Genomic DNA, 24,709 nt, shown 5'->3' with positions numbered 1-24,709 from the left:
AAGAGCGCCCGTCTAAATGGGCTTACTGTCTGAAGTCACGTGCTGAAGTTGGCTGTAGCTGTAGTGCTTAACTGCCGCTAGACTGATGACCACTGGTGCTTTGCCAAGGCGATGCTACATTGTGGTGATATATTGGTGATCCTGACTGCCAATCACAATTATGAGTTTAACCAATGACAGCATGACAATTACTATGGTCCCACCACCGATGAAAGAGTGCTTACACATCCGTCAGAACCTTTGCATTTTTACGCTTATTTTGCGCTTATACTCTATGTTTTCCACGGAGTGGGCGTGGCTATGGAATCGGTCTGTTGAGACAGTGTGGAAATACACAGGTAGATAGCCTAATATTTCTAAATATATATTTTAGTTTAGGGAAGATGTTCTTGTTATAGATATGACGCAGTTTTTGTATGCAAACGTTGCAGCTTGTGCAGAGAATATTGCAACATCAGGGCATGCACTCTCTCAGGTTTCTTTCAAAATGGTTTGACCCGATCAACCTGCTGAAGTATTAGTAAAGGCATTGTAACGTTACAATATTTTGAGGGGGTAATAAATTGGTCGTCAGAGGGTCGGTTTTTGGAAAAATGTTTCCATGGCCCTCTCCACTTTACCAACTTTTTTTTTTATTGTCCTCTAGACAACCCCCCCCCCCATTATCAAAGCAAGGAGGTTTTAATTACGTTATAATCTCATTTTTAGGCACTCCCCCTTTGACGACATGCCTCCCGCTTGAACCGTTAACGTTACAGTTCTTAATCGTCCATTGAGGAAGGTTCGTTCAAATGCAACGATACATGCTCTTCGCATGCTTCGATTTATATTCATTTACAAGATTTTGATGTGAAAATATTTCCGAGAAACAAAAATGTATTATACATCTCGCATGACCCTCGAGCTCATCACAGAGCCAGCGGCCGGCGAATTTGGCGGAGTGATACAACAGTCCATATGTGGAAACCCCGCACAACTCGAATCATTTTTCATTGAACAGTGAAAGTGATTAGGATGTGAACTCGGGACATTGGACTGTGTACTGTGTGTTTGCCTGTGCACGGCTGCACATATCGGAAAATTTCAGAGTTCACCAAACTACGCCGAGGGTGAGAAACGCCTTCGCCGCCGACCTGTTCAATTTTCCCAGAGGTCACGGGATCGCATCGGCTTCACGTACTGGATCGAATTAGTGCGACGTACACGTCCCTGGTTCCAAGCGGGGGCGGTCAGCTTGTCTCCCGAGGAACTTGTCTGTCTTCTCAACGCGGTTCCATCCCACCTGTATCGCACTACAAGCTAAAGAAGAACCTTATATATACCCAAACTGCACCGATCGTTGGAAAACATGAGTGCGGGAGCAGGAGCCAGCGGGGGCCGGAAGATTCCTCCCCAGGTCCCGCCCAAAAGCCGAGACCGGCCGGTGAGCGTGGCTGATGCGACTGAGGAGCTGTCAGCTGTGCAGCTACAGGGAGGTACGTGTTCATTTCAGCAACATGGATACATTTAGCTGATTTGGGTAGATTTCAACAACAATGACGACATTCAGCTGACTGATCTAATTACATGATGTATCTCTGTCCAATAGACATTCTGACAGGTTGTATCTAGTGAGCCTGTGGGAGGGGGGTCTGTACCACCTGCGGTATAATTTTGTTGTGGTCGAGGGCTCGAAATCAATTATATGTACTTGCACGGTTTCAGCTTGCACCTAACTAGAAAATTAAGGTGCACTGAAAAAATGGTGCTTAATAACATGAAATTGATTAAGCATGTCAGCAAAACCTGCCCACAATTGTGATGAAGCCTGTGCGATTACATAGCCAACTTTTAATTTCAATTTTGATAAAAGGAAAACAACAAAGCTCTAGCATATTACAATATTTCTTTACACTCAAATGTCAACTAGAAATGTATATGTTATTTACTTAAGTGTGGCATGGCACCTTTAGCCTTTAGTTTAGGTAACTCTACACAAATATCTAGGTGCACCAGTGAACCCACATTTTTGTGTGCTCACATCACATTGAATGCACCCATTATTTTGAGCCCTGGTGATGTGGAGGATGTACTTGGGGTTTGTGTGAAAATTTCCTTCATTTTGATAAGGTGTGGTCCCACTTCACACCTTTACGCAATCATACACCTGGTTGACCCAGGTAGGGTTGTCAGGTATGCAACCTAGGTGTAAGGTGGTTTGGCAATATTTGCATGTGCCAAGAAAGATGTCACAATATGGCAGTGCTTGTACTAGTACCCTGTAAACCGCATCATGGCTTAACGCCACGTTTGTACGAAAAGAGTACAATCTGCATAGTTTTACAGGCCCTAGTCTTTTCGACGAATGTGGATTTCACCCTTCTCTCAGTGCCTTCTGCCTCTATGGACTACATAGTACATACAGACTCTGTATGTACTATGTAGTCCATAGAGGCAGAAGGCACCCACCAATATCTCTTTCTCTGAGTTCACAGTTGTTAACGTCAATTCTTTAATCTCCAAGCAGACCTTGCGTTGGCATAAGATAGTATCATAAGCTGGGGAAGGAGTTTAGGGGGCAGAGGACTTTCATTCCTCCAGGAATAAAACTCCTCCTATCAGCTCCATCAGGCTTTTGAAACACTCCCTCAGGAAATGAATGTGGTTTATATGCAGGAAGCTCAGATTACACTCTCCATTTGCCATAATTGATTGACAGAATTCCTACAACCTGAAAGGTCATGCCAAGGCTCAAAATTCATTCTCAGGGTCAGGTGCTCTGGTGCAACATTTTGGATTCACAACATAAAATGAAGTATTAGCAGAATGTCAGCAAAACCACTTGTCAGAGCTTGAATTAGAAATTCTACATTTACCTTCAAAATATGATAATTACAGAACATTATACCTATAGGCTTTAGTATATACAGGTTTTCCTATATGTTAATAACCCTCGCAATTCACTGAAAGTTGTTAGTGTTCTCAACGACAAGGAGGTTGCATTTTGTAAGAAAAACATGTACCTGTAGAATGTATTTTATTGTCTTTTGTTTACAAGACTCGAAATAACAACAAATCACATTGTGCAAATGGAAATGTCGGTTTATTGGCTTGCCTGTTGCCATGTTTGCTTGAACACTTCTTCTCCTAAATGTCTGATAAACATTTGTTCATGAATGACAAAATGAAGGCAGATCATCTTTTTTGCTGGGGGCTTCTGTACAAGGGATGTCGTTCATTGCCAGAAGTGACACAATGCTTCTTTGCACATATTAAACCCACTACCATAATAGACTATTAAAAAACACCTCTTTTCTGTTAGAAAGAGCTCTTGATATATTGCAATTCTTCAGAGTCTTTATATTTGTCTGTCATTTCTACTACTAGCATTCAATTTCATTAATAAGCCAATAGTTCCTTGGGGATACACGTTTGGTTTTTGGTTGTCGGTGGTAAGGGTGATGTAATTATGTACCACACGAAAACGTTAACAAAATCATCTCTTCTCTGTAGACAGAGCTCATTTATAATATACAGTGTATATTGCTTACTTTGCTGTCTATTGGTATGATGAGCCCCAAATCGGGGGTGCGCATTTTATTTGGGGTGCGCGGTTTAATGAAAGAAATGCGGTATCAATGACATCATTCCTTGCTTCTGTGGGTATGCTGGTGGTTTATCAAGCCAACACGGGCCACCAGTACCTGTCCGCAGGTTTCACACACAAACTCGCTCTGCAGCTGCCCAGGATAGCGCGTTTGGCTCAGAACCAAGAGGTTCTGGGTTTGATATTTGCCGCGCCACCGACGTTGTGCCCTTGGGAAAAGCACAAGGCTTTCCTTGACGGTGGCGTGATGGCCACCGAGCCTCTTGGCTTAGCATCTTTTTAAATCACGTAGCAACCAATTCGCGGCAGGTAGTAGGAGCTATTGATACCCTCACGACACTCAACCACTTATTCCCATCTCCATCCCGGCCACCTTTTTTAGAGCCTGTTTCTCTATAGTAATGAACATTATAGTTCACCTGTTAGTCTAGTGTATTTTCAGGGTGTGAGTATATTTTCAGTTTCAGTTGTCCAGCCTACTAAGTTATGTATTCGCAGTCTTGATCTTGAAACCTGAAGTTGTCTGTGATACTGCATACATACTAGTACCAGCACTTGGTTAAAATAGGGCTCAAAATTCATTTGGGGGGGCAGGTGCTCTGGTGCAGCTAACCTTATAAAGATCGATGTAGCTATGTACATTTTTTTGTAGGTGCACAAAAAAACATTTGGGTGCAGAAAATTGCAGTATTAAGCAAAACATAATTATTAGTACTGCCTCTCTCCATAGCTTATGATGAATCTGAGATTCGTCATGTACAATTCTTAGTATTTTAACATCTCAGGCTTGAAGGTAGAAAAGTGACCTTTGTACCATTGTTACTGCTGGTATATACATTAATTATTTTGTATATGTGTACATGTACTGACGCAATGTTTTGTCACTCTGTCTATGCAATTAATTTATATATATATGTAGATAGTGCAGTTGGTCAATTTTATATACATGTATAAACATATATTTTTGAAGGATAAGCTGGATGAACAGCGAGTGTATATGTTCCCACTGAAAATATTTAGATTCAATTTTACCGTTTATTGAATGATAATTTTAAGAACCATATTTTGGGAAAACCCTTGGAGAGCCTCAGGGAGTGAAGTCCAATGACTGTTGAACACATAGTCATATGTCTGTGGTATAAAGGTTACACATAAACAAGCAATAAATCAATCATGTACCTTGGGGACTCTGTGCTGATTAGATCTGCTCACCTCAAAAGGTTTCCTGTGTATAAATTTGGTTAATAAGATATATTTTTATCTGATTTGCCCCAAAGCTACTAGAGTTTGAGATTTGCAAAAATCAATAATATCATAACAATATTACGTTTGGTGTAAATGATCTATTGCAATTTGAAGTCTTCCAGTTTCAGAAGGATATATAGCTTCAGATAAAGGAATCTAGTTATGATCACATGACATCTTTTATGGAAACATGACATAATCTATTGTGATCATAATCGGACATTTCATATTGTTGGCTCATTTCTTTCTTAAACTTGTTCGGACCCTTGTAGTGCCCAGTGATTGACAAATAGGGCATCAAGTTTCCTTGCTGTTTTAGTAGCATGGTATATTTTGTAAAAGTAGGGGTGGCTAGCCCTTCCCCTGTGCCCGAGGCACCTCCTCGAACATGGACCTCCATTTTACGTCCCTTCAAAAAGACAGATGCAGCCCCAGCCAACATGCCCCTCCCAGAATTTGAACTGGGGTCTCCCATGGCCAGCAGCTCAACTGTGGGGATACTACCAGTTGAGCCACAGGGGCATCCCTACCTGTCATAGTTACCACACTAAATATTAGACAGGATAAAGAAATTTCAGCTCAAACTCAAAGTTGTGTATTACTGCCATTAGGAACTTTGATGGAAATAATTCTGCAAAACCTGATGGAATGAGGAGAATGGGATAATTCATTGTAAAAGAAAAGAAAAACATTGGCTTCAATCCCTTGGGAATGGTATGCATAGGTCAAGCTATGGTACAAGGCTTCTGTCAGAGTCATCACGTTGGATATGTTCCCACATTGCTACATCTTGAACAATTTAACTGAACGATAATGACATTAGCAAATGATTTCTAAAGGGTGTAACTAAATCTCAATGTAGACATGCAGAGGAAAGTACTTGGATCGTGATGTATACATGTAACATGGATATAGTATGTCCTTATCATTGCTGTCACTCTGAGCAAGCTCCTTGCTCTGAGGAATTCTTAAGGCATGGATTACTTCTGAGCAAGCTCAAATATCAAGCAGATTTACGGCACAGTTTTATTCACATCTCATGGCTCAGACTGCAGGCATGCGAGCAGGTCTGCACACGTGAATGGTACTATCAGGTTTGTGATGGCTGATTTGTAATTGAATACACCGCATATGCACAAGCATTGATATACTTTATAACATGTCACTGAATCCTAGTAGGAGACGCAGTGCCTATCCAGGTGACTTTTCTGCTGAAACCGGTGCACAGGAGCAGTTACATTTTTTTCCTCACCGTATTGTTCCATTTATTTATTATCCCTGATTATTCCTATTGTTAAATTGATTTATTCAAATTGTCATAAGTTGATAAAGGAAGCAAGCATAAGCCTCTAGCATCCAATTCAGTGTTAACTTTATACCTCATTCATATTCTATTGTTATGTACTATTTTAAATCTATCTATTATTTTTTAAGTACAAACAAATAAACAAAACAAAACAAACAAAAAGACATGTAATGTGCTTTATATGTAATATAGAGTATGGAACTTCAACTTAGCAAAGCAATACTAACAGCCCGCTGTTTGCTCAACACTGAGCTTTACCTTTTCAGGGCCTCAGTTGGACGTGTTTTGGGAATACCAAAACTGAGCTGATGACACTCATACACACAAACATGTAATATTACATGTACATTACATGGAATGCATTTGGATTCAAGGAATATGTTTTGTTGATAGATCCTACAAGGATTTATTACTAATACTGTAACAATGAATTTGAGATAATAAAATAAGGGATCTTCCTCTATAGAGATGCATACCAGGGATTGCAATACTGCACTTTTGTGCACTAAAAATTAGAGCTCACAAGTTACATGTTTCACTGGGGGTACATAGATCCACCTAGATATACATTAAGGTACACTATAATAATTGTTGTACATTAGTATACAGCATATTCTTGACATTTAAGTGCCAGAAAAATAAAACCTTTGTTGTATTACTTATATAGGATTTAGCTAGAAGTTAGCTATAAAATTTGGGGTTCATTTATTCTGATGTGCAAATTTCTTTCTGTGTACCTATTCCCCAAAATGAATTTTCAGCCCTACACTCTTCTGAGCTTTTACCTTAGAGTTAGATGATGATGTAAAGGATAGTTCCCTAGAGTCCTACATTTTGTAGATACAGCTTACTACTGCGTCATGCCTGGGTAGCCAAAGGTACGTGGTTATATCAGCTCAACGAGGTGTTCAAAGAATAGATTTGGAAGTTTTACAAGAATCTAAATGAGTTTCAGGTCACAGGAATTATTGACGTCAGGGTGGATAAGTGCTAATGCAGTGTAGATCCCCTATAGGCCTATTTTCTCATTCATTACCTCCAAGGAGGAGCTCCTGTTGGTGTGTTTGTGTTTGTATCTTATGATCATTTGGATTGACTTGTCATCTAGTCTTCAAGCATCTAGGTTAGTTAGATCACTGCCTTGGTTACTATATTGTGTTATAAAGAAACATCTATCCAGACATTAATGGAAGCATGTTTTAAAATTGAATGGAATTTGCTATTCCTGGTAAAAGGGATATCAGAAAACCCTAGCCCACATGACACGCACCATAATACTTCACAAAGGTTTGTGTCCTACTGACTCTTCGGTCATATAGACTCTTATCTGAATTTCGAGCCCTGACATTCAACAGTGGTTGTTTGTATATTTACTTCTAGTACAAGTATTATAATATAAACCTTTTGCTGTTCCAAGGAGGCCAGATAAACCATGCTGATGTTTGCATGACAGAGTCCATCTGTCTAACAATGGAGACAGGTGTTTTGGGTGTGACCTCCTGACACCTCCCTGCTGCTTCACTACCAAAACAAGGTAGAAAGGTAAACAGAACACAGCTAGAGCAGACAGGGAACAGCCTGCCACCTGCCAGGGTAACACGCATGCATAATCAATGTGTCAGACTGTTGACATACATGTGGCACCCGCATTCTTGGCGACACCTCAGGGGCGGGCACTTTGGTAGAGTTGCAGATATCTTCAAAATTCTACACATGCATAGATATAGCAGACCTTACATAAGTCGTTGTACTTTTGTAATGTCAAAATATCTATAAAATTGCTGTTAATTGTGTAAAAAAAATAAAAATAAAACAACAACAGCAGCCTTATTTTGTGATTTATTCACCCTCTGGGGGAAGAAGGCTATATATGTGAGTAGAGGCATATCAGATTCTCTGTATTTATGAAAAAAAGCTACATGTTTGAAATTGTATTCATGGACCTTCTTACACACATAACCAAAGGTAGATGCATATCTAAATTTGATTTTAATGAGAAATCCACTCAGATTTTACACAGCCTTTGTGAACATTTTGAATGAGAATTGCACGGAATTTACAATTACATGTACAGGATTTGAACCACCTCTAAGTCTAAAGACTTTTTTCTAATTGCAACTAGATAAGGAGTTACATGTATTTGATATCTGTACTACACAGAAAGCAATATTTGTACTGTACCTGTAATTGTCCAAAATATGGGAACACTGCTGTACCTGTACTGGACAGGTATTGTTACTACATTTGTACATGTACATATCAGGTCAGGCTTGGCTGGGATGACAGGTCAGGGGATGGCCACTTTGAAAGATAAAATTACCATGATGGCAGTGTTTAAAGGTTACAGATTTGATACCACATTTTTACATGCCACTGTAGTAAGATCTTTCCAAGTCATGATTCAGTTGAGTTCAGTTTACTCAACATGTATTTAATCAGGTCACAAAGAGAAGATGGTTTTCACTGATTCCTTGGGGGAAAACCCTGACGTAGAAGAGAACATTACAAGAAATTATAAAAATGAAATCAGGGGTCAACTAGAATGAACAAGCATTCATAGATCCGAGACATATAATTGAAAATAGTTATAAATGTTGACAATAGCAATCCTTGCCGTGACTTGGACTGGACTCTAAGTTATTATAACAATTGTCAGTATAACAATAATAACAATAATAACAATAATAACAATAATTATTAGTATAACAATAAAATTATACTAGTGCAAATATAAAATCATAATATCAGAATTTTTTCACTAACGATGCCCTTTTTTTACTGATAATCATTTTTTTTCCATTTCAAAGGTAATTTTTCTGTAAGGAATCTGATAAACAGTGATATTGAGTGCAATACTTATTTTTTCAATTTCAGCAACACCAGCACCTAATCCTTCTTAAAGCTGCACCCTCTTATTTCCTTTACCAATTTGACACCTTTCTAATTATGATTAATACTGGTCCAGATGGTATCTACTTATTATTCCTTTCCTTATCAAATTAGTAAGCATGAGAAGCGCACTCACACAGTCAGTGATTCAATTATGTTACCAGAAGATGGTAAGCATGGCCAGTGTGCATTCAAAGCAAGATTCTTGCTGACTCTGCTCTGTCTTAACTAAAAATAATTTACTGTGTGCCTGAGGGGCTGTGGAGGTTTTATGTTACAACATGTATTTGACATGTGGAATTTTCACCAATACGTGTCGCTCATTCTCCTCTAGGGTTTCCTCCCTAGATCAACTGGCATTTTGACCTCCAACTTTTTCCCATTAATGGATTAAGAATGAATATTGATAGCTGGATATGAAAGACTTCAAAGTATGATTTTTTAATGTTATCAAATGTCATTGCACAGAAACAGAATATTATGTTTTGCTAAGAAAAAACAGCCCTTTATATGTCTATAGAAATTAGAATGATTCTTCAATCAGTGACATTTGAAAACTCCAGAGTCAATGATTGAAGAAATATTCTATTTTATCATTCACGTATGGGTAAGTTTAAAAACTTACTCGAGTTGTAGTATCATACATGACTGATGAACCTGAGTCCTTTGTATATGTACATACAAGTGCAATGAAACTATGTTTTCCATATGCATAATGATCAAAGTTTCAATGTTTGCACATCTCATTCTCTATCAATGAGAAAACAAGGGAAGTCGAAATGCCAACTGAGCTGTGTGTGTGGGGGTGGGGGTGGGGGGGTGGATATCCAGTAGCAGAGTGTATTTTTACAGGGAGGGGTTGCTACTTGCTAGCCATTCTCATTAAACATAAGGACAACTAGGGACTTGAAGCTCAACTGTGAGGCTGCTACCAATAGGGCTACAGGGACATCCCTAGATGCATATGACTTGTACAAATGTAAGTTTAGATATAAAAAATGCTGACCCTGATGCCCTCCTGTTTCAGATGCACAGGGCCTCAGCACACCCTGTGATGTCAAACTGTCCCACATCACGTGTGACTCCTTCAAAATCCAGTGGTCCATGGACCCCAAGGACCACGTCACCCACTTCTTCATCGACCTCAACAAGAAAGCCAATGTCAACAGTGCCAAGAAAGCCTTCAAACACAAGGACGTTCCAACCAAGCTGGTCGCCAAGGCCATCCCACTGCCATTCACCGTCAAAGGTCACTGGTTTCTGCAGCCGCGGACGAACTACACGGTGTCGGTGCAGACGGCATGCAAGTTGCCTGATGGCGAGTACAAGGTGTCGGATTGGAGTGAGACAGTAGAGTTCTGTACAGCAGGTAAGAGATACATCACATTGCTGATTTGTAAGCAGTCATTGGTAGTTGATTTCAAGTCCAGTGTGCTTATTTTCAGCCTTAGATTACTTGGCAATTAGAAAGAAATATTTGTATCCCGTATTATGCTGATTAGGATTTTGCCATTTAGTAAATGTCAAGCTTTTGCACGTATGCGGATGACTACCGTCTTGCAGCCTAATGTTTATCACTGGAGTCTTATCATCAGCCACCATGACGGAAAAAGTGGGGAATGTGCAATGGAACTGAGTCAGCTTACTACGTAGTACTGATGTGAGTTATGTGGCAGAGGCTGTCATTCTTGAATGTATAGCCATAGCCTGAAGCTGTAGGCCAGGGTTGATGTAAATTAGGATTTCACCATGGTCAATAGTGACCAACAGAGGTTTTATATGTAGTGAGCTTCCTGGGGAAAAATTGCCTATCAGTATCAGATGGTGAACAGAATGATAGAACACCCTTGAGCATGTGAAATGTCCTGGACTGATGCATGCACCAGGTATTGAATACAGAGGAGACCTCGAGCATAAATGGTGACATTCCAATAAGAAATGACCACAAGAAGTATTTGATTGAGAAATGGGCTTTTCAAACCAGAAATTCAGGTAACAGGTGGAAAATCATATCACGGGGTACATATTGTTCTGCTGAAGAATTTTTTGCTACCAATGCCTGTTCTGTCAACTCCAAAACTTTATTTTTTTATGCACAAATTTTTCACATGCAAGTTTTAAAGTTGAACATGCCAAATTTTTCACATGCAATATGAACCCGTGCACATTTTACTTACAGCAGCTGAAGGGCATGCATTGAACTATTTACATGTAAATAAGCTTTTTGATGGAGAAGCTGAAACCAAGTAAACATGGTAACATCATATATTGCTTTAGATTATCCAATGTTTTTAGCATCATCTTCATTCTTATATTATATGATTAAACCCCCATGCTGGTGAAAGTACAAAAAAATGACACCAAATTGACCAAAATCTATCGATTTCTAGATCTAATCATGTTTTTATGAATCATTTCAGGTTCATATGTAGTACAGCAGTAGATTACTGCATACCAAACAAGTCAATCATGTAGTCTGGGCCTTGATTGTGTCTGGGTCTTGTATGCAGATACTCAATTTATATCTTTAGTAGAAGCTCTTTTAGATTTTGCATTTGGAGCACACAGTTTTCCTATTAGGAGCTTAGTAATCAGTCTGGAGAATGTTGAAACGGTTATGAAATCACTGCGGGGGGATGCCAATGACTGGGCATTGTCATCAATTATAAAATCAAACTAGAAAATCAACCACATTTCAGTAATTCAAGTACATACAATATATATCATTGATACAATGTACTATCATCTGATTGTCACAACTGCAAGTTCAATGATTCAATGGGATCCATTTGGAAAATGCTGTCTAACCATATTTACCATTATTTCTGAAAAAGGTTAACTCTAGAAACAAGAAACTCGTGAGTCAGTAGCTATATATAGCATGAGTAAAGATGCACATAACTCGCATTATGCAGGGAGTATTTTGAGTCCTATAATTCAGTGATGGTATTTCAGCACCTCAGACATGTCTGCAGGGTACAGTTGTACAGTCAGTATTTCTGTTCTGAGTAGAGCAACAAGCACAACAGAACTAGTATATTTATATGCATGAACATTAGATACATGTAAATGATGTGATGTTCTGTTGGGAAATCAAGAAGGCTAACCCACTAATATCAGGCAGGGCTCGAAATCAGATCATAAATACTTCACTGTAGCCACAACTTTCGTTTCATCTGGATATGCAAGTGTCATATCCATGTCAGTGTATGATTGCTACATTATGATATTCACTGCTTTGCTTTTACTTTACAACAGTACATATCTTTATTCATGACCATCTCATGGTCCTGCCAACATGTACACAGTGTAACTTGACCGAAGGTTCTTCCCAGTTTGTCCATTTAGAAAATTGAAACTGAGTTCACTCTGTCATGGATGCTCTAGATATGATGCCCTTTGTAACATTCCTCACCTTTACCAGATTTCAAGAGACTCAGTTCCATTAGCAGATTTGAATTATTTTTAGATTTGACAGCTCTCACAATGCAACAATATTTAAATACATGTAGTGAAAAATAGCTATTTAATTAGAAAAGCTGCTGAAACATGTAGGATTAGACGTACCTAATTGAATCAAAATACATGAATCTTAGATATTATCTACTACATATAAATGATCATATTTCAAGTACATTTTTGAAGCATATGATCAGTCTAGATACATGTATGTCTGCCCCCTCCTCCTTTCCATCTGTGAAAATGTTTTCGTCCATATTCAATATTTCAATATTGATTTTCCAATGGATCAATATTGCCTAAATGATAGGAAATAAGATCTTGATCAAGTAACGTTTATATGCTTGCTTTAAGAAGAGTTAAAAAACATGTAAACAATAGATTTAGTGGTAGCATAGCTTTTATGTTTAATTCTAAAAATGATAGATTTAGTGGTACATAGCTTTGTTTCTCTAAATTGTTAACTAACAGTACTACAAGTAATAATATTTCACCCTTAGTCTTTAATGTAGTAGTAACACTACTGCATTTAGCCCATGTTGGCAACGACTTGGAAAATATGAACAATTATTATCAAATGTCATGGTTTGAATCGGTTGAAATACTTAGATTGATTGCAAATTTCTATAATTGTTGTAAATAGTAATTCACTATTCTCAAGGTCCTACAATATGGTTTCCTAGAGGCAGCCTGTTTCCCTTCTGTTACCTCAAGGACATCTCCTGAGTGAACATGTACGTCATTGCCTAGGATATCTGTCATGATGTCGTAGTGAAGCTTTTAGCAAAGCAACCAATATATGGTGTGCTACACTTTACAGTAACTGCAGGGCTCAAAATACTATTTTGGGTCACCTTGCACTGCCTGGTGAAGATGAAAAAATCAATTGACTAAAAAAAAATACAATGTAATTATATATAAAAGTATGTAGTGTTCTTTATTAAACGTACATACATAATGATTGTATATTTGTAGAGATTCTTATGTTTAGTAGAATTTTTAATTGGGCAAAAACATCTAACAACATCCAGATTTAGAAATTAGAATAGCAGCTGAAACGTGTTCCTGGAATTATTATTGCTATCTGGTCCATCTGTGAAACATGCCATCAACTCAGCCCTGCTACAAAGCAATTAAAACAGGTTTTCAAGAATGTAAATCTGTCTATTAGGCCACACCAATTTAATTTCTTGGTTCACAGATTCGCTCGCTCCTATTTTTTGGAAAAAGAAATAAAAATAAAAATTACCAATCAGCAAATTTTCACCGTTAATGAAGCCATTCACCAACTTTCTGGTGTAGCAAATTGGCCTTTATATTATAAGCTCCTTAAAGTGTGGGTACAGGTGCTGTTACTGTACAATAATAGTGTTTTTGTACTTTTTTCAAGCTGAAAACTTTTTTTCTTTATGTTTTGGATTAGTCGTTACCTTTACCCCAACCATTTTACAATTTTTATTTTTATTTTTATTTCGCCCTCTCGCTCCATATTTTTTATGAAAAAATCCGTGAACCAAGAAATTAAATTCTGATTCTGATGAAGACTTTTGAATAAAAGGTCGAAACCGGTAAACCGTTGTGTCTCAGCCGTCATCCTTCTGACGCCTTATCGACCAAGAAATTAAATTGGTGTGGCCTTATTAGAATTCTATGTTTGGCCTCCAGTCTTTTAAACATGAAATACATGTATTATAAACTTATATTTAGAATCATCAAAGTAACCCAAAGGTAAAAAATTATTTATGAAAACCCATTATCTATTCTTGACTTATCCTGTTTCAAAGTCTGCAACTGAAATGCCCCTGCAGTTCTAAGGAAAGTTACTAGAGGACCAAACTAATGGCACTTCTGCCTTATCACAAGAGCTATTTACCAATTGATAATTGTGACTCAATGTTAGCTTGTCCAGAACATGAGATATCAAAACCAGCAATTGCACTGCAGTGCCATATAGTGTACCAAAAAAATCCTTTTGAGGTCTCATCAAGACCTGTCAACATACTTAAGTATGCAGACAATCTATCCAAGCATTCTTGAGTTATCATGGTCACAGAAAGACACACAGACACAAAATGCTGGTAAAGACATATTAACCTTCTTGGCAAAGGTAACAAGCACTATGGTAATACAATGTGATATAGATTTAGCTGAAGCTCTAATCAGTCTCGCAAACTTTCTGTTCTTCCAGACTATTCTTCTGTGCAATTGAACCAACTTCTGGACAAAGCTCGGAACATTATGTCAGACCGCAAGCTTCCACTCACGCACTTCTACCGTAACCAGCACCAAGATTACTTTGACTTCATGCGGATGAACCACGGAGGCGTGCTGCAACCGTCTATAAAAGATGATGGCGGAAGCCACGGTTCGCCCATCAACGGCAACCTAAAGGGAATCTCCTTCAGTGCAAATGTTGAATGGAACGAGCGAGATGGGCCGCGCATTCCCATTGATTCCCCGTACGGCCGCGAGCGCTTCTTATGCCCGGCTGCCGCCATGTTCAACGAGAACGCCAATCTGTACTTTGCTGATTTGTATTGCATGTACACGGCGTACCACTTCGTCAACCTGGTCCTGACGACAAAAGGTTCAGAAGGGGATCAGTTCTGCAGTGGTAAGTTGCCGCTCCTAGATCCTTCAAACAATGAGTTCCTCACACGCAAGAAACGGGATGACGGGAGTATGGAGTTTGCCGTCTGCCAGGACTTGATCGTGGAGTTGTTTTACACCGAGCCAATGAAAATGAAGGAGGGCCAAATGGTGTCTATAGAGGGGCACGTAGTACCGAGTTTGTCCACAGAAAATGCTAAGAAAGACGCAAGCTGTAAAATGTGCAACATCAATAAGTAAGGCCCAGGAATAAAAGACCCCACAGGTACACTACTAGTATATGTCACGTTGTTATATGTACAGTCAAACCTGGTCGGGCATCCACCTGCAGTCACAAGCCACACTGAAACAGTCCCATAAGAAGACCACCTGCTAAGCAACAACATTTTTGCAGTCCCCATCCCATTCAAGAAACGATCGAGGCACCCAGTCTAGCAGCGGCCATTTTAAAATTAAATTGTTGATCCCTGCAGGCGCTAGCCTGGTAACTGTTTAACGGGCTGGCCAAGTCCTATCAAGCGATGTAACTTAGTGAGGTCTAGGAGAAAAATGTTATGTTTCTGGTTACCTGACCAACCCTAGCCAAAACTTGCTGACCCTTGCTTTTTTGTTTTGGTTAGCTGCTTAAGCAAAGGGCTTGGAATTTTTGATCTGACATCTTTGTTATGAAATTCAAAACAGATGTTCTGCGTTACACTGTTAACAGTTAAATTCTTTTAACAGTAAGAATGTGTAGTAAATATTGTTCTTTTTTGTTCAGTTTATTGATTACTTGTGCTTGTCCATATCTGACATAATTACTATATGATATTTAACATGCCAGTGCCTGATTGCATTTCAATTGCTAATCTAGTGTTTGTATTTGTCGGATCACGTGGGCCGAGATCTAAAATAGAAAAAAGATTCCCGACCTACCGACCCTTTTTTTCTGGGTTGTAACCAGAAACACAATTTTTTGCTAGGCCTAAATATGTACTTGCATAAGCCAACTGCCTCATACATGTACCAATCATCCAGCCAACCTGGAGCAACCATTCCTCCTTAGTAACCGACTTCTGCTCAGTCCCTTGAGTGGCTGCTGAGACCAGGTTTGACAGTATCACCTTGAAATGTCTTGAATAGTCTAATTGTGTGAGGTGTATTATATGAAGGTCTGGCTAATCACTAGCACAAATTTAATGTTGTCAACAAGTTGATATTCACCTCTGCTGCATCTTATTAACAGTACACATTGTACAGCGTGTCTCTCACATGTAACTTGTATTCCAGGTGCAGTGATTAAAGCCTTGGTCACATACACACATTAGGCCTGCACCGGGGGCTTTTCTAACTTGCTACGTACGGCACTATCTTCAATCATTTGGGAACTGCATCATATGTTGACTGTGACCCAGGCTTAAACTCCTCACTGAATACTAGACATATTTGAGCCACACAAACAGCTTCCATTGTGGGAGAAATCTTAATGGATGAGCATGACAACATACATGTAGGCAGTTTGTGAGATGAATGCCGTATGTGTGGTTCAAATTCTTCTACTAGTTAACGGTATAAAGTTAACAAGATTTATTACTAACTGGACTATTGGGCCAAATGTGTGGGACAGAACTGCATGTAATTTCAACTGCAGTTAATCCTCACAGTCTCGAACATCTGCTGCTCTTTCTTTGTGACCAAATGTTCAATTTTTTTTTTCAAATATGATAGATACCGGTAAGAGGAGAAGTAATAACTGCCAAAATTTGACCAAATTATATGATTATATGAATACTCATGTCGTTTTGGCTAACAGATTATATTGATGACTTTCATGAAGTAACTACATAGTTCTTGATGACTGATCTGTCAACTTAGGTATTGTACTTAAGAAGATGGTTAAAGTCAGAAAACAAAGTATATCATCAAGTGTGAATAAATATCATACTTACCCTTTCAAGTTGGAGAAACCTTAACTATGAAAAATCTGCACAGTGTACTTCAGTTTTTAAGAAACAACATTTAACATAAAGTGATATTGGTTTGGCTGAAACAATTACATTACATGTAACGTTAGTTCCCCTTTATCCGTAGGGTAACCTATATCAGTTGTATATAAAAATAGGGTATTTGGAGATCGTTAAGTCATTGGGATGTATTTCACATTGCAATATCTTGAAAATGTTAACATTTGAAACCCACGTCGTTGACCGGAAATCTCTAAATACCCATTTTTTAAAACAATGAATCTAGGTTACCCCGTGGATTAAGGTGAACTAGCGTTAACGTGAAGTACAGAATTCTGGAGATAGGGAGTAATGTTAGGTACAGGTCAAACTAAATTTTGAGGGTTATATGAATAAGCTGGAAGGACCTGATTGCCATAGTATGTTCTCCTATACATATACATGTAGAAGAATGAAACGTTAGTCCGTTGATATATGATGACTGTATGTACAATGTAGCACGTAGCACAGCTATCCCATGTTGTACTGTAAAACCCATTTCATTTCATGTGAGGAGAAATTTTTTTTTGCAGTTTTATTGAGTTTGCGATAGCGCAATAGTCATGCTACAGTATTGGAAACACCAGCTTCTTAACAGACAGCCAGTCGGAAGGCCTCCATCTAGCGATTCAGCAAGGGTACTAAGAGTCATGGACAGAACAGTTGCCTACAATACATCATTTAGTTCATAATACAGTAACTGGACAATGTGCACAGCATATATTAATGTTCTAATGGCAGTCTGCAAATCTTCCTCCAACCTGATTCCAGCATTGAACCTCAAGTATGTTCATTCCCTTTCTCCAGTACAACTTGCTTGCACTATCTGTGGTGTAATTTTGAATAATGTGGTGTTGAACTACAAAGTTAAATTTGAGAAAATCTTATGTCATAGCAGTGTTTGTTGGCATAAGTGTCAAGAAAACTCCATGTTTCAGACAATTACAGCTTGTTCCAACACAAAAAAAAATGTATCAGGTAATGTAGTTTCCAATCAATAGCTATAAAGTGTCACATCTGTAAAGTCAGTCAAGTTTAAGTCAAGCCATCCACTTATCAAAGTACTGAAACTGCAGGTGTAGCAATGCAAGATAGATGCATGCAAGGCTGCTACCTCTGCAGTAACATGGTAAGTCTCTCACAAGTACCTGTCATGAAAGACCAGCATTACCCATGGCCAATACAATATACCTTGGGGTAGGGCTGTCTCCAGCTTGACATTCTTTTCCCATCCCACTCATTTTTTGGAGCCCATGTTGTTGATTTTCCTGGTTATATATGTCATTATGAAAGTACATTTTCAATAGTTTCATATCATTTTTGCAACGGATGGGGTAAAATTATTTTCTCTCCCAACATTAAATTTCTGTACTAGGACGGAAGGATAGGTCCTGGAGACAGCTTTGGGAAGCTTCACTGGGCTGACGTTTCCACTAGTACTATTGTGGACATGGCCTCTAACCAGCTGGTAACCAATCAGAGAATTGGCTTTACCTAAACAAAATATGGACTTGAGGCAATTCTCTGATTGGCTGGCAGCTGGTAAAGGTCGGCCACAAAAGTGGAAATCTCAGCCCAGTTTTGCAGAACCTCCCCAAGGTACAAATGTATGTAGTATAGGCCACGAGTGAGGCTCTGCATACAAGAACGGTCCCCTAACATATGTAACCTTCAAACTTGAATCATGTTTCATAACCCTCAGACCAAACAACGTCATAACTTTTTTTTGAAAATGTTTTAAAGTGTACGTCTTCATTATGTATGTTTATAGCTGAGGTAGTGAATACTATTGATTGTCAAAGCAGAATTAATGTTTGTATATCTGGCTTTGTATGAATATGTTCTGTATACAATGTATATTGGGAGCAAATATGCTGGTATGATGTATAGATTGTTGAATTGTATAATCTGCATAATCACTTCTGTGGCAGCTTCTGTTGTGTTCTATTAGGATCTGATATTTTGGCCACCTTGATTTGATTACTAGTATATGGATGACATCCCCTCACACATCAATTTTCTTCCCTTTTCTGAAAAAAGGTTTTCAACCATACTGTAAATCCTACAAAGCAGGTGCTAAATGGGCAAATATATGCCATAGATTGGAAACTAAATGCTGTAGACTGCCGAAGTCAATTCCAAAGTCAAAGAAGAAAATGTGAAGGATCAAAAATTCAGGATCTATAATTGTTGGTAATTCAACTTGGTCATTCTTCCCAACCACTTAGATTTCATAATGAAGCCAACCTTCCTTGCCATAACTTTTTCACATGCTTACATCAGTTTTGGAGATGTCATCCTAAGGCTTATTATTGAATCAACATAGACTTTACTAACTCTTCATGGATTCGCCATGGATTTTATAGGCTGCTATTGATATTTTGGTTTTTACTCAGTGTGTTTTTGAGAGGGTTTTAGAGTGTGGTCAGCAGAGTATGAAATTGAAGGCCTCCCTGTTAAGTTCCAGTCTTCATTTTACCATGTCATACAGTAGTACTATAAATGTCCTGTTAATGTAATGCCTTCCAGTGTCAATACCACTGTTACAATTGAAACAGCGCTATAATAAGCCTTCTGATTGGCTATGGCACATTTAACACCCTCTTAAAAATCATATGTCCACGTAAAGAACAATGAAAAGATTAGCCTGCAGTTCAGCCTTGTTTGCTTCGAGAGCCGGCTAAAGACAACAAGGCTGAACTCCAGGCTACAAAAAGATAGCAACAGAAAAAAGTCTCAGCCCTGTCTTCAGTCAATATATACAATGTAGAAAGAAGGAAGTGACTGAAATATCCTCCACTGTATCTCAATTTGAATAACTGATCTGAAGATACTGTAATATCTTGATAGCCTGGAATCCAGTCGTGTTGTGCTTTGGTCGTTCCCCAAAGGTATGCTTCCTACCAACATATCTGGTGTTCGTTACCATTTGAACGATCGGCATTTGCATATTCACAGAGATTTTATGCTAGATTTCTGATTGGGTGGTTCAAGCGCTCGTTCAAACAGGCGTTCTATTATCATCAATGACCCATCTTCTTCGAGACTATTGGAACGATCTGATAAATCAAACTCTTGCCATACTCGATTGGCAAGAGTGCTACTCAAACATCCTTTACGTATTGAAAAGCCTCTAAGGTCTCTGTTTGCTCGTTTTAGTAAAGAAATTCCGGGTAATTTGCTGGGTAGTTCAGGCATTATGAACGTCTGATGTGGCGGCCATGTTGATGATAATGGAACGGCTGTTCGAACGAGTGAGTGAACCATCCATTATTCAGTTAATCAGAAATCTTGCATAAAATCTCTGCGAATATGCAAATGCCGGTCGTTTAAATGGTAACGAACACCAGACCTGTTGGCAGGAAGCGTACCTTAGGGGAGCGACCAAAGCACAACATGGCTGGATTCCAGGCTAATATCTTGATGTATGAAAATTGTAAATGTGCAAAGACATAAAGCTCTAAATAATTAGAGAAGAGTGATGACAAAGTGAAAATTATGTAAGATATTATCCATAGTGAACTGAGGAACATAGAAATATATACATGTATATCACAACAATAAATTATGTCCAAACTTAGCTTTGTGATTTTGTTGCTCATTAAAATAAAATTGAAATTACCCCAGACTGACATAACTCAAAATTGGAGTACTGAGATTCATTAATTGATTATTAAAAAATGATTAATTCTTTTTTTATTGCATGTAAACATATTTTCCAATTACTACAGATCGTTAATAGATATCAATTTGCGCAACCATGAGTTTGTAGCTTTCATCATTATGCACACGAAAAACATAGTTTCATTGCAGTGGTATGTACCAAAGTGCTGTATTTTCTCATCGAAAAATAATATTAGGGGCAATAAAACCTGATGACGTCATCAATTTGGCCCCAAAAAAATCAGATTTAGAATTCTTTCATGCCCATCTATCAATATTCGTTACGGCTCCATTCTTTCCTAATTTATTAATGAAAAAACAATGGAAGGTTAAAATGCCAATTTAGCCAACCTAGATACCTTAAATAAGCAACGGATATAGGTTACCCCACGGATAAAGGCGAACTAGCATTACCCTTTCTTGGCTAACTTGGCGGCTACCTGCATGTATATGGTTTTATTTCTCTATGTCCTCTTCAGCTTTCTCTGAACATAAATGTCCCCGACTATTGCTAGGAGAACTCGAGTCTGCATATGCATGGAACGTTCCAGTCATACAATGTATAAAATCTTCCTGTCAAACAATGTTATGATAGCCTGGGTACCATCCGGATAGTAGTTTGCTCCTATGTTCGCTTCTGCTATCCGTCTGGAGACATGCACATTCAAACCGTTTGGTGGTAAAATCAGTTAATGAGCGAATCAAGGAATGGGTTCTAGAGCACTCGTTCGATGACAACAGGACAGAGAGTTTGTTCGGTGTTGGAACACCGGTTCGAACGAGCGATTGAACCCATTCCATTATTCGGTCATGTGTAGGGACCAATCAGCGCCTGCTTCCACTTTTTGTACGATTCCAGACGTTAAGATGGTCCGCGTTCCCAGACGGAGACACAGAGAAGCGACTGTATATAGTGTATAATGAATGTCAGAGCTAGAGGCGACTGTATGTAGTATATAATGAACGCCGGAGCGAACTGCCTTCCGGATGGTACCCAGGCTAATGTTATGACAGACGATGTACTTGATTTTGCATATAATCCCATGGCGTCACCATATGCAAATAAAGCCTGCTCAAGTCACTTTGTTTGGCATTCAGACTGGAACCGCAATTTGTGTAAGCCGGCTCGAAACCACCTCTAGGAGGTGGTTCACGGTTTGGCCGGCTTCAATGTGACTTTGAGCATTCAGATGGGCCACATGAATCCTGCTTCAGTGGTTTCAGCTCGAAATCTAATTTGACAAGCTTAGGCCACACCAATTTAATTTGTTTGTTCTCGGATTTCCCAACCCATTTTTTCCGATTTGCAAAAAAAAAAAAAATTAGTCCCAAGAAAAATAATATAGGTTTTGCTATTGCAGACCTTTAAAAAACCCCATTCCAGGGACACATATTGCTGATAAACCAATCAGAGCGCTTCTTTGCAGTCACATGATCAGAACAGTAGTATAAAATCAAAGGAAGAGATTCATTGGATAAATCATGCCATAAAAAACTGAAAACTTGACTACTAGTACTTACCTTGTTTTTCTGTGTTAAATAAGCTCACCACAGACTTTTTGCAATTTTTTTTTCCTTTTTTTTCTCGACTGACCACCCCAATATTTTTCTGAAAAAATCTGAGAACAAAGAAATTAAATTGGTGTGGCCTTAGTATGAACAGAAGGAATGTAAAATGGGGGTCCTGTGTTTGAGGACGTGCTTTGAGCAGGTTCATGTTACAACTGTTACAGTGTCATTACTCAGATGGGTATATTTGTACCTACTGGCTGTACTGCAAGGTAAGCAGGTGACCAAGTCGTCCCTAACACAAGGCAAGTTACATGGAGCAGTCGACTCATATTGCATGTATTGCATTCATCTTGGAGGAGGAAACGTACAACATATTATATTCTCTCTTCACTCATGCCACCTAGCACATCACACTAAAATTACATGGCATAATCTTACTATCATTAGAATGTTTCTCTTCTAAATATTAGCCCCTTATCCCAATGCAACATGGTATTTATGTACATTAAAAAAAAAGGTGCACGTCTGTCATAAGAGTAATCAAGTAGCTTGATGAAGAGGGGATGTCCCTGCAGCTCAACTGGTAGCAGCTTCAAAGTTGTTCTCCTGGTTTCAATGGGCCATTGATAACTGAGAGATCCGGGGTTCCGTCATCAATATTTCACTTTAATCTGCTCCTTTCTTTTAGAGGTAATGTTAGATGGGGGTCCTGTATTCAAGGAGGTACTTTGAACATGCTAGCACACCTCCCTGTATGAAATATATCTTGCTACAGAAACAGCAAGGCAACTTGCTGCCACTTGTGCTACTTTTCACTAAATGGTGAACAATACCAAGAACTGTCTGAAGAGAAATAGTAAGTGTACCAACGGGTTGGCGGAAACGGCTGCCCGGTCGGTCGGCGGAAACGGCTGCCCGGTCCGGTCCGGAGGTTGTTTTGGGGGGTTTCCAGTATACCAAATGTAAACAAGTGGCTTGCTATCGCAGCAGTAATTTAAGTGCATTTCTCGTGTAGGCTGACCCTACAATTTACAGTAGCGCTAATATCGTAAACATTACCGTAATTTCGGAAATTCGAAAACACAAACACGGCGAAATTTCGAACTTTGTACACGTTTTCGGTGAACACCAGATTTCGGTGCTACCAGCTCATTAACGCAAGGTCGATAATGAGCCGCGCCGTGTCCTCACCGTAAGAACTGATTTGCGCCTTGATTTTTTTTTTTCTTTTCAAAAATGTAATTCCCAACACTAGTTTTATATTCGTATACTCTGGAATGGGAAACTATAGGTTGGATTGATTTGATTCATCGGAAGTTTTCGGCATTCCATGCAGCGCACATTAACGTTAGGTCGTTGACCCCAAATACGCAGTGCGTGTGGCCACATGGATATGTGTGAGGCGCTTCTAATAGGCCTAGGGGACAGTAGTAAACTTAATTATTACTTGTTCTTCGGAATAGCTTTAGACAAATAAGATGTGGCTATTGATCAGAGTATGAGTCATTCGTGTTGAAGATTAATTGCTAACTAAGAATTTTTCTCGAGCCGACCATGGCCACGTTGTTTATCGCGGTGTTATTTGGGCTCTAGCCGCTCTGCCGAACTGAGACTGGATGGGATTATGCTGACTTTCAGTGCTTTGACCACGAACACATTTATTAAATCATTGGTTAAATCTTTATTATCTTTATTATCTTATCATTTCCGACATGTGAGAAGATAGTATCGGGATCAATCAAAGAATTGCTGTGGGGGAAATCTTCAGACACTGGTGAAATCACCATTTTTATCTTTCAAGAATTCAATGTTCGATGACAAGTTTGCTTACGGGGAGGAAAGACTACGGCGGAGCCGTTTTCGTGTGAAGTAACAAAATTATGTGAAAACATTGTACATAATTAATATATAATTGACTACATTAGTTTAAACCAGAACCTGACACAAAAAAATTGAATCCATGCGTTTGTAAATGTACATTTTAGTATTGATTTAACTAAATTTGAATTCTTTTACAGTTCTTAGTGATAGTTTCTCCTCGGACATGTCAGACAGCTCGGTGCGATAGTGCTGTCAAAATTGATTGATTTTGTCGCTGGCGCCCGCGGCACATATGGTATACTAGATCAAAGGACCGCCACCCTGTACAACCTTGACGTAGCAAACTTCTGACGTTCTGTACTGGGGGACGTTCGAATAGTAGCAGCTGGGAATGGGACAATCTTACCAAGAAATGTCAAATTAATTTTTTTTCAAAAGATAAGTAATTTGGCCAGCTTCCTTTGAACATTACATCTAACAACCGTTATGGAATATTTAAGTAGGCATTTTGTTTACTTCACTTACACTACTGTATGCAATACTGGAAACCCCCAAAACCAACCTCAGGACCGAACCGGGCAGCGGTTTCCGCCGACCGACCGGGCAGCCGTTTCCGCCAACCCGTGTACCAACACA

The 24,709-nt window shown here is 38.9% G+C and overlaps 1 protein-coding gene across 1 annotated transcript; it reads left to right on the top strand.

Moving 5' to 3' along the window:
* Positions 1-929: 929 nt before the first annotated feature.
* On the top strand, positions 930-20,714 carry LOC118411211 (phytanoyl-CoA hydroxylase-interacting protein-like). The gene is made up of 3 exons (XM_035813300.1): positions 930-1,475; positions 10,054-10,395; positions 14,674-20,714. The coding sequence occupies exons 1-3, from the start codon at positions 1,349-1,351 to the stop codon at positions 15,333-15,335; spliced, it is 1,131 nt and encodes a 376-aa protein (XP_035669193.1). The 5' UTR covers positions 930-1,348; the 3' UTR covers positions 15,336-20,714.
* Positions 20,715-24,709: the final 3,995 nt, after the last annotated feature.

The sequence above is a fragment of the Branchiostoma floridae genome, chromosome 3, assembly GCF_000003815.2.
Source record: "Branchiostoma floridae strain S238N-H82 chromosome 3, Bfl_VNyyK, whole genome shotgun sequence".
NCBI lineage: Eukaryota > Metazoa > Chordata > Leptocardii > Amphioxiformes > Branchiostomatidae > Branchiostoma > Branchiostoma floridae.
This window is presented reverse-complemented; position numbering and strand designations above follow the sequence as displayed.

Excerpts from the sequence above, each read along its gene's own strand:
- LOC118411211 (XM_035813300.1), top strand. The coding sequence starts at position 1,349 with ATGAGTGCGGGAGCAGGAGCCAGCGGGGGCCGGAAGATTCCTCCCCAG. Across the intron at positions 1,476-10,053 it reads AGCTGTGCAGCTACAGGGAG|ATGCACAGGGCCTCAGCACA; the intron begins GTACGTGTTCAT and ends CTCCTGTTTCAG. Across the intron at positions 10,396-14,673 it reads AGTAGAGTTCTGTACAGCAG|ACTATTCTTCTGTGCAATTG; the intron begins GTAAGAGATACA and ends CTGTTCTTCCAG.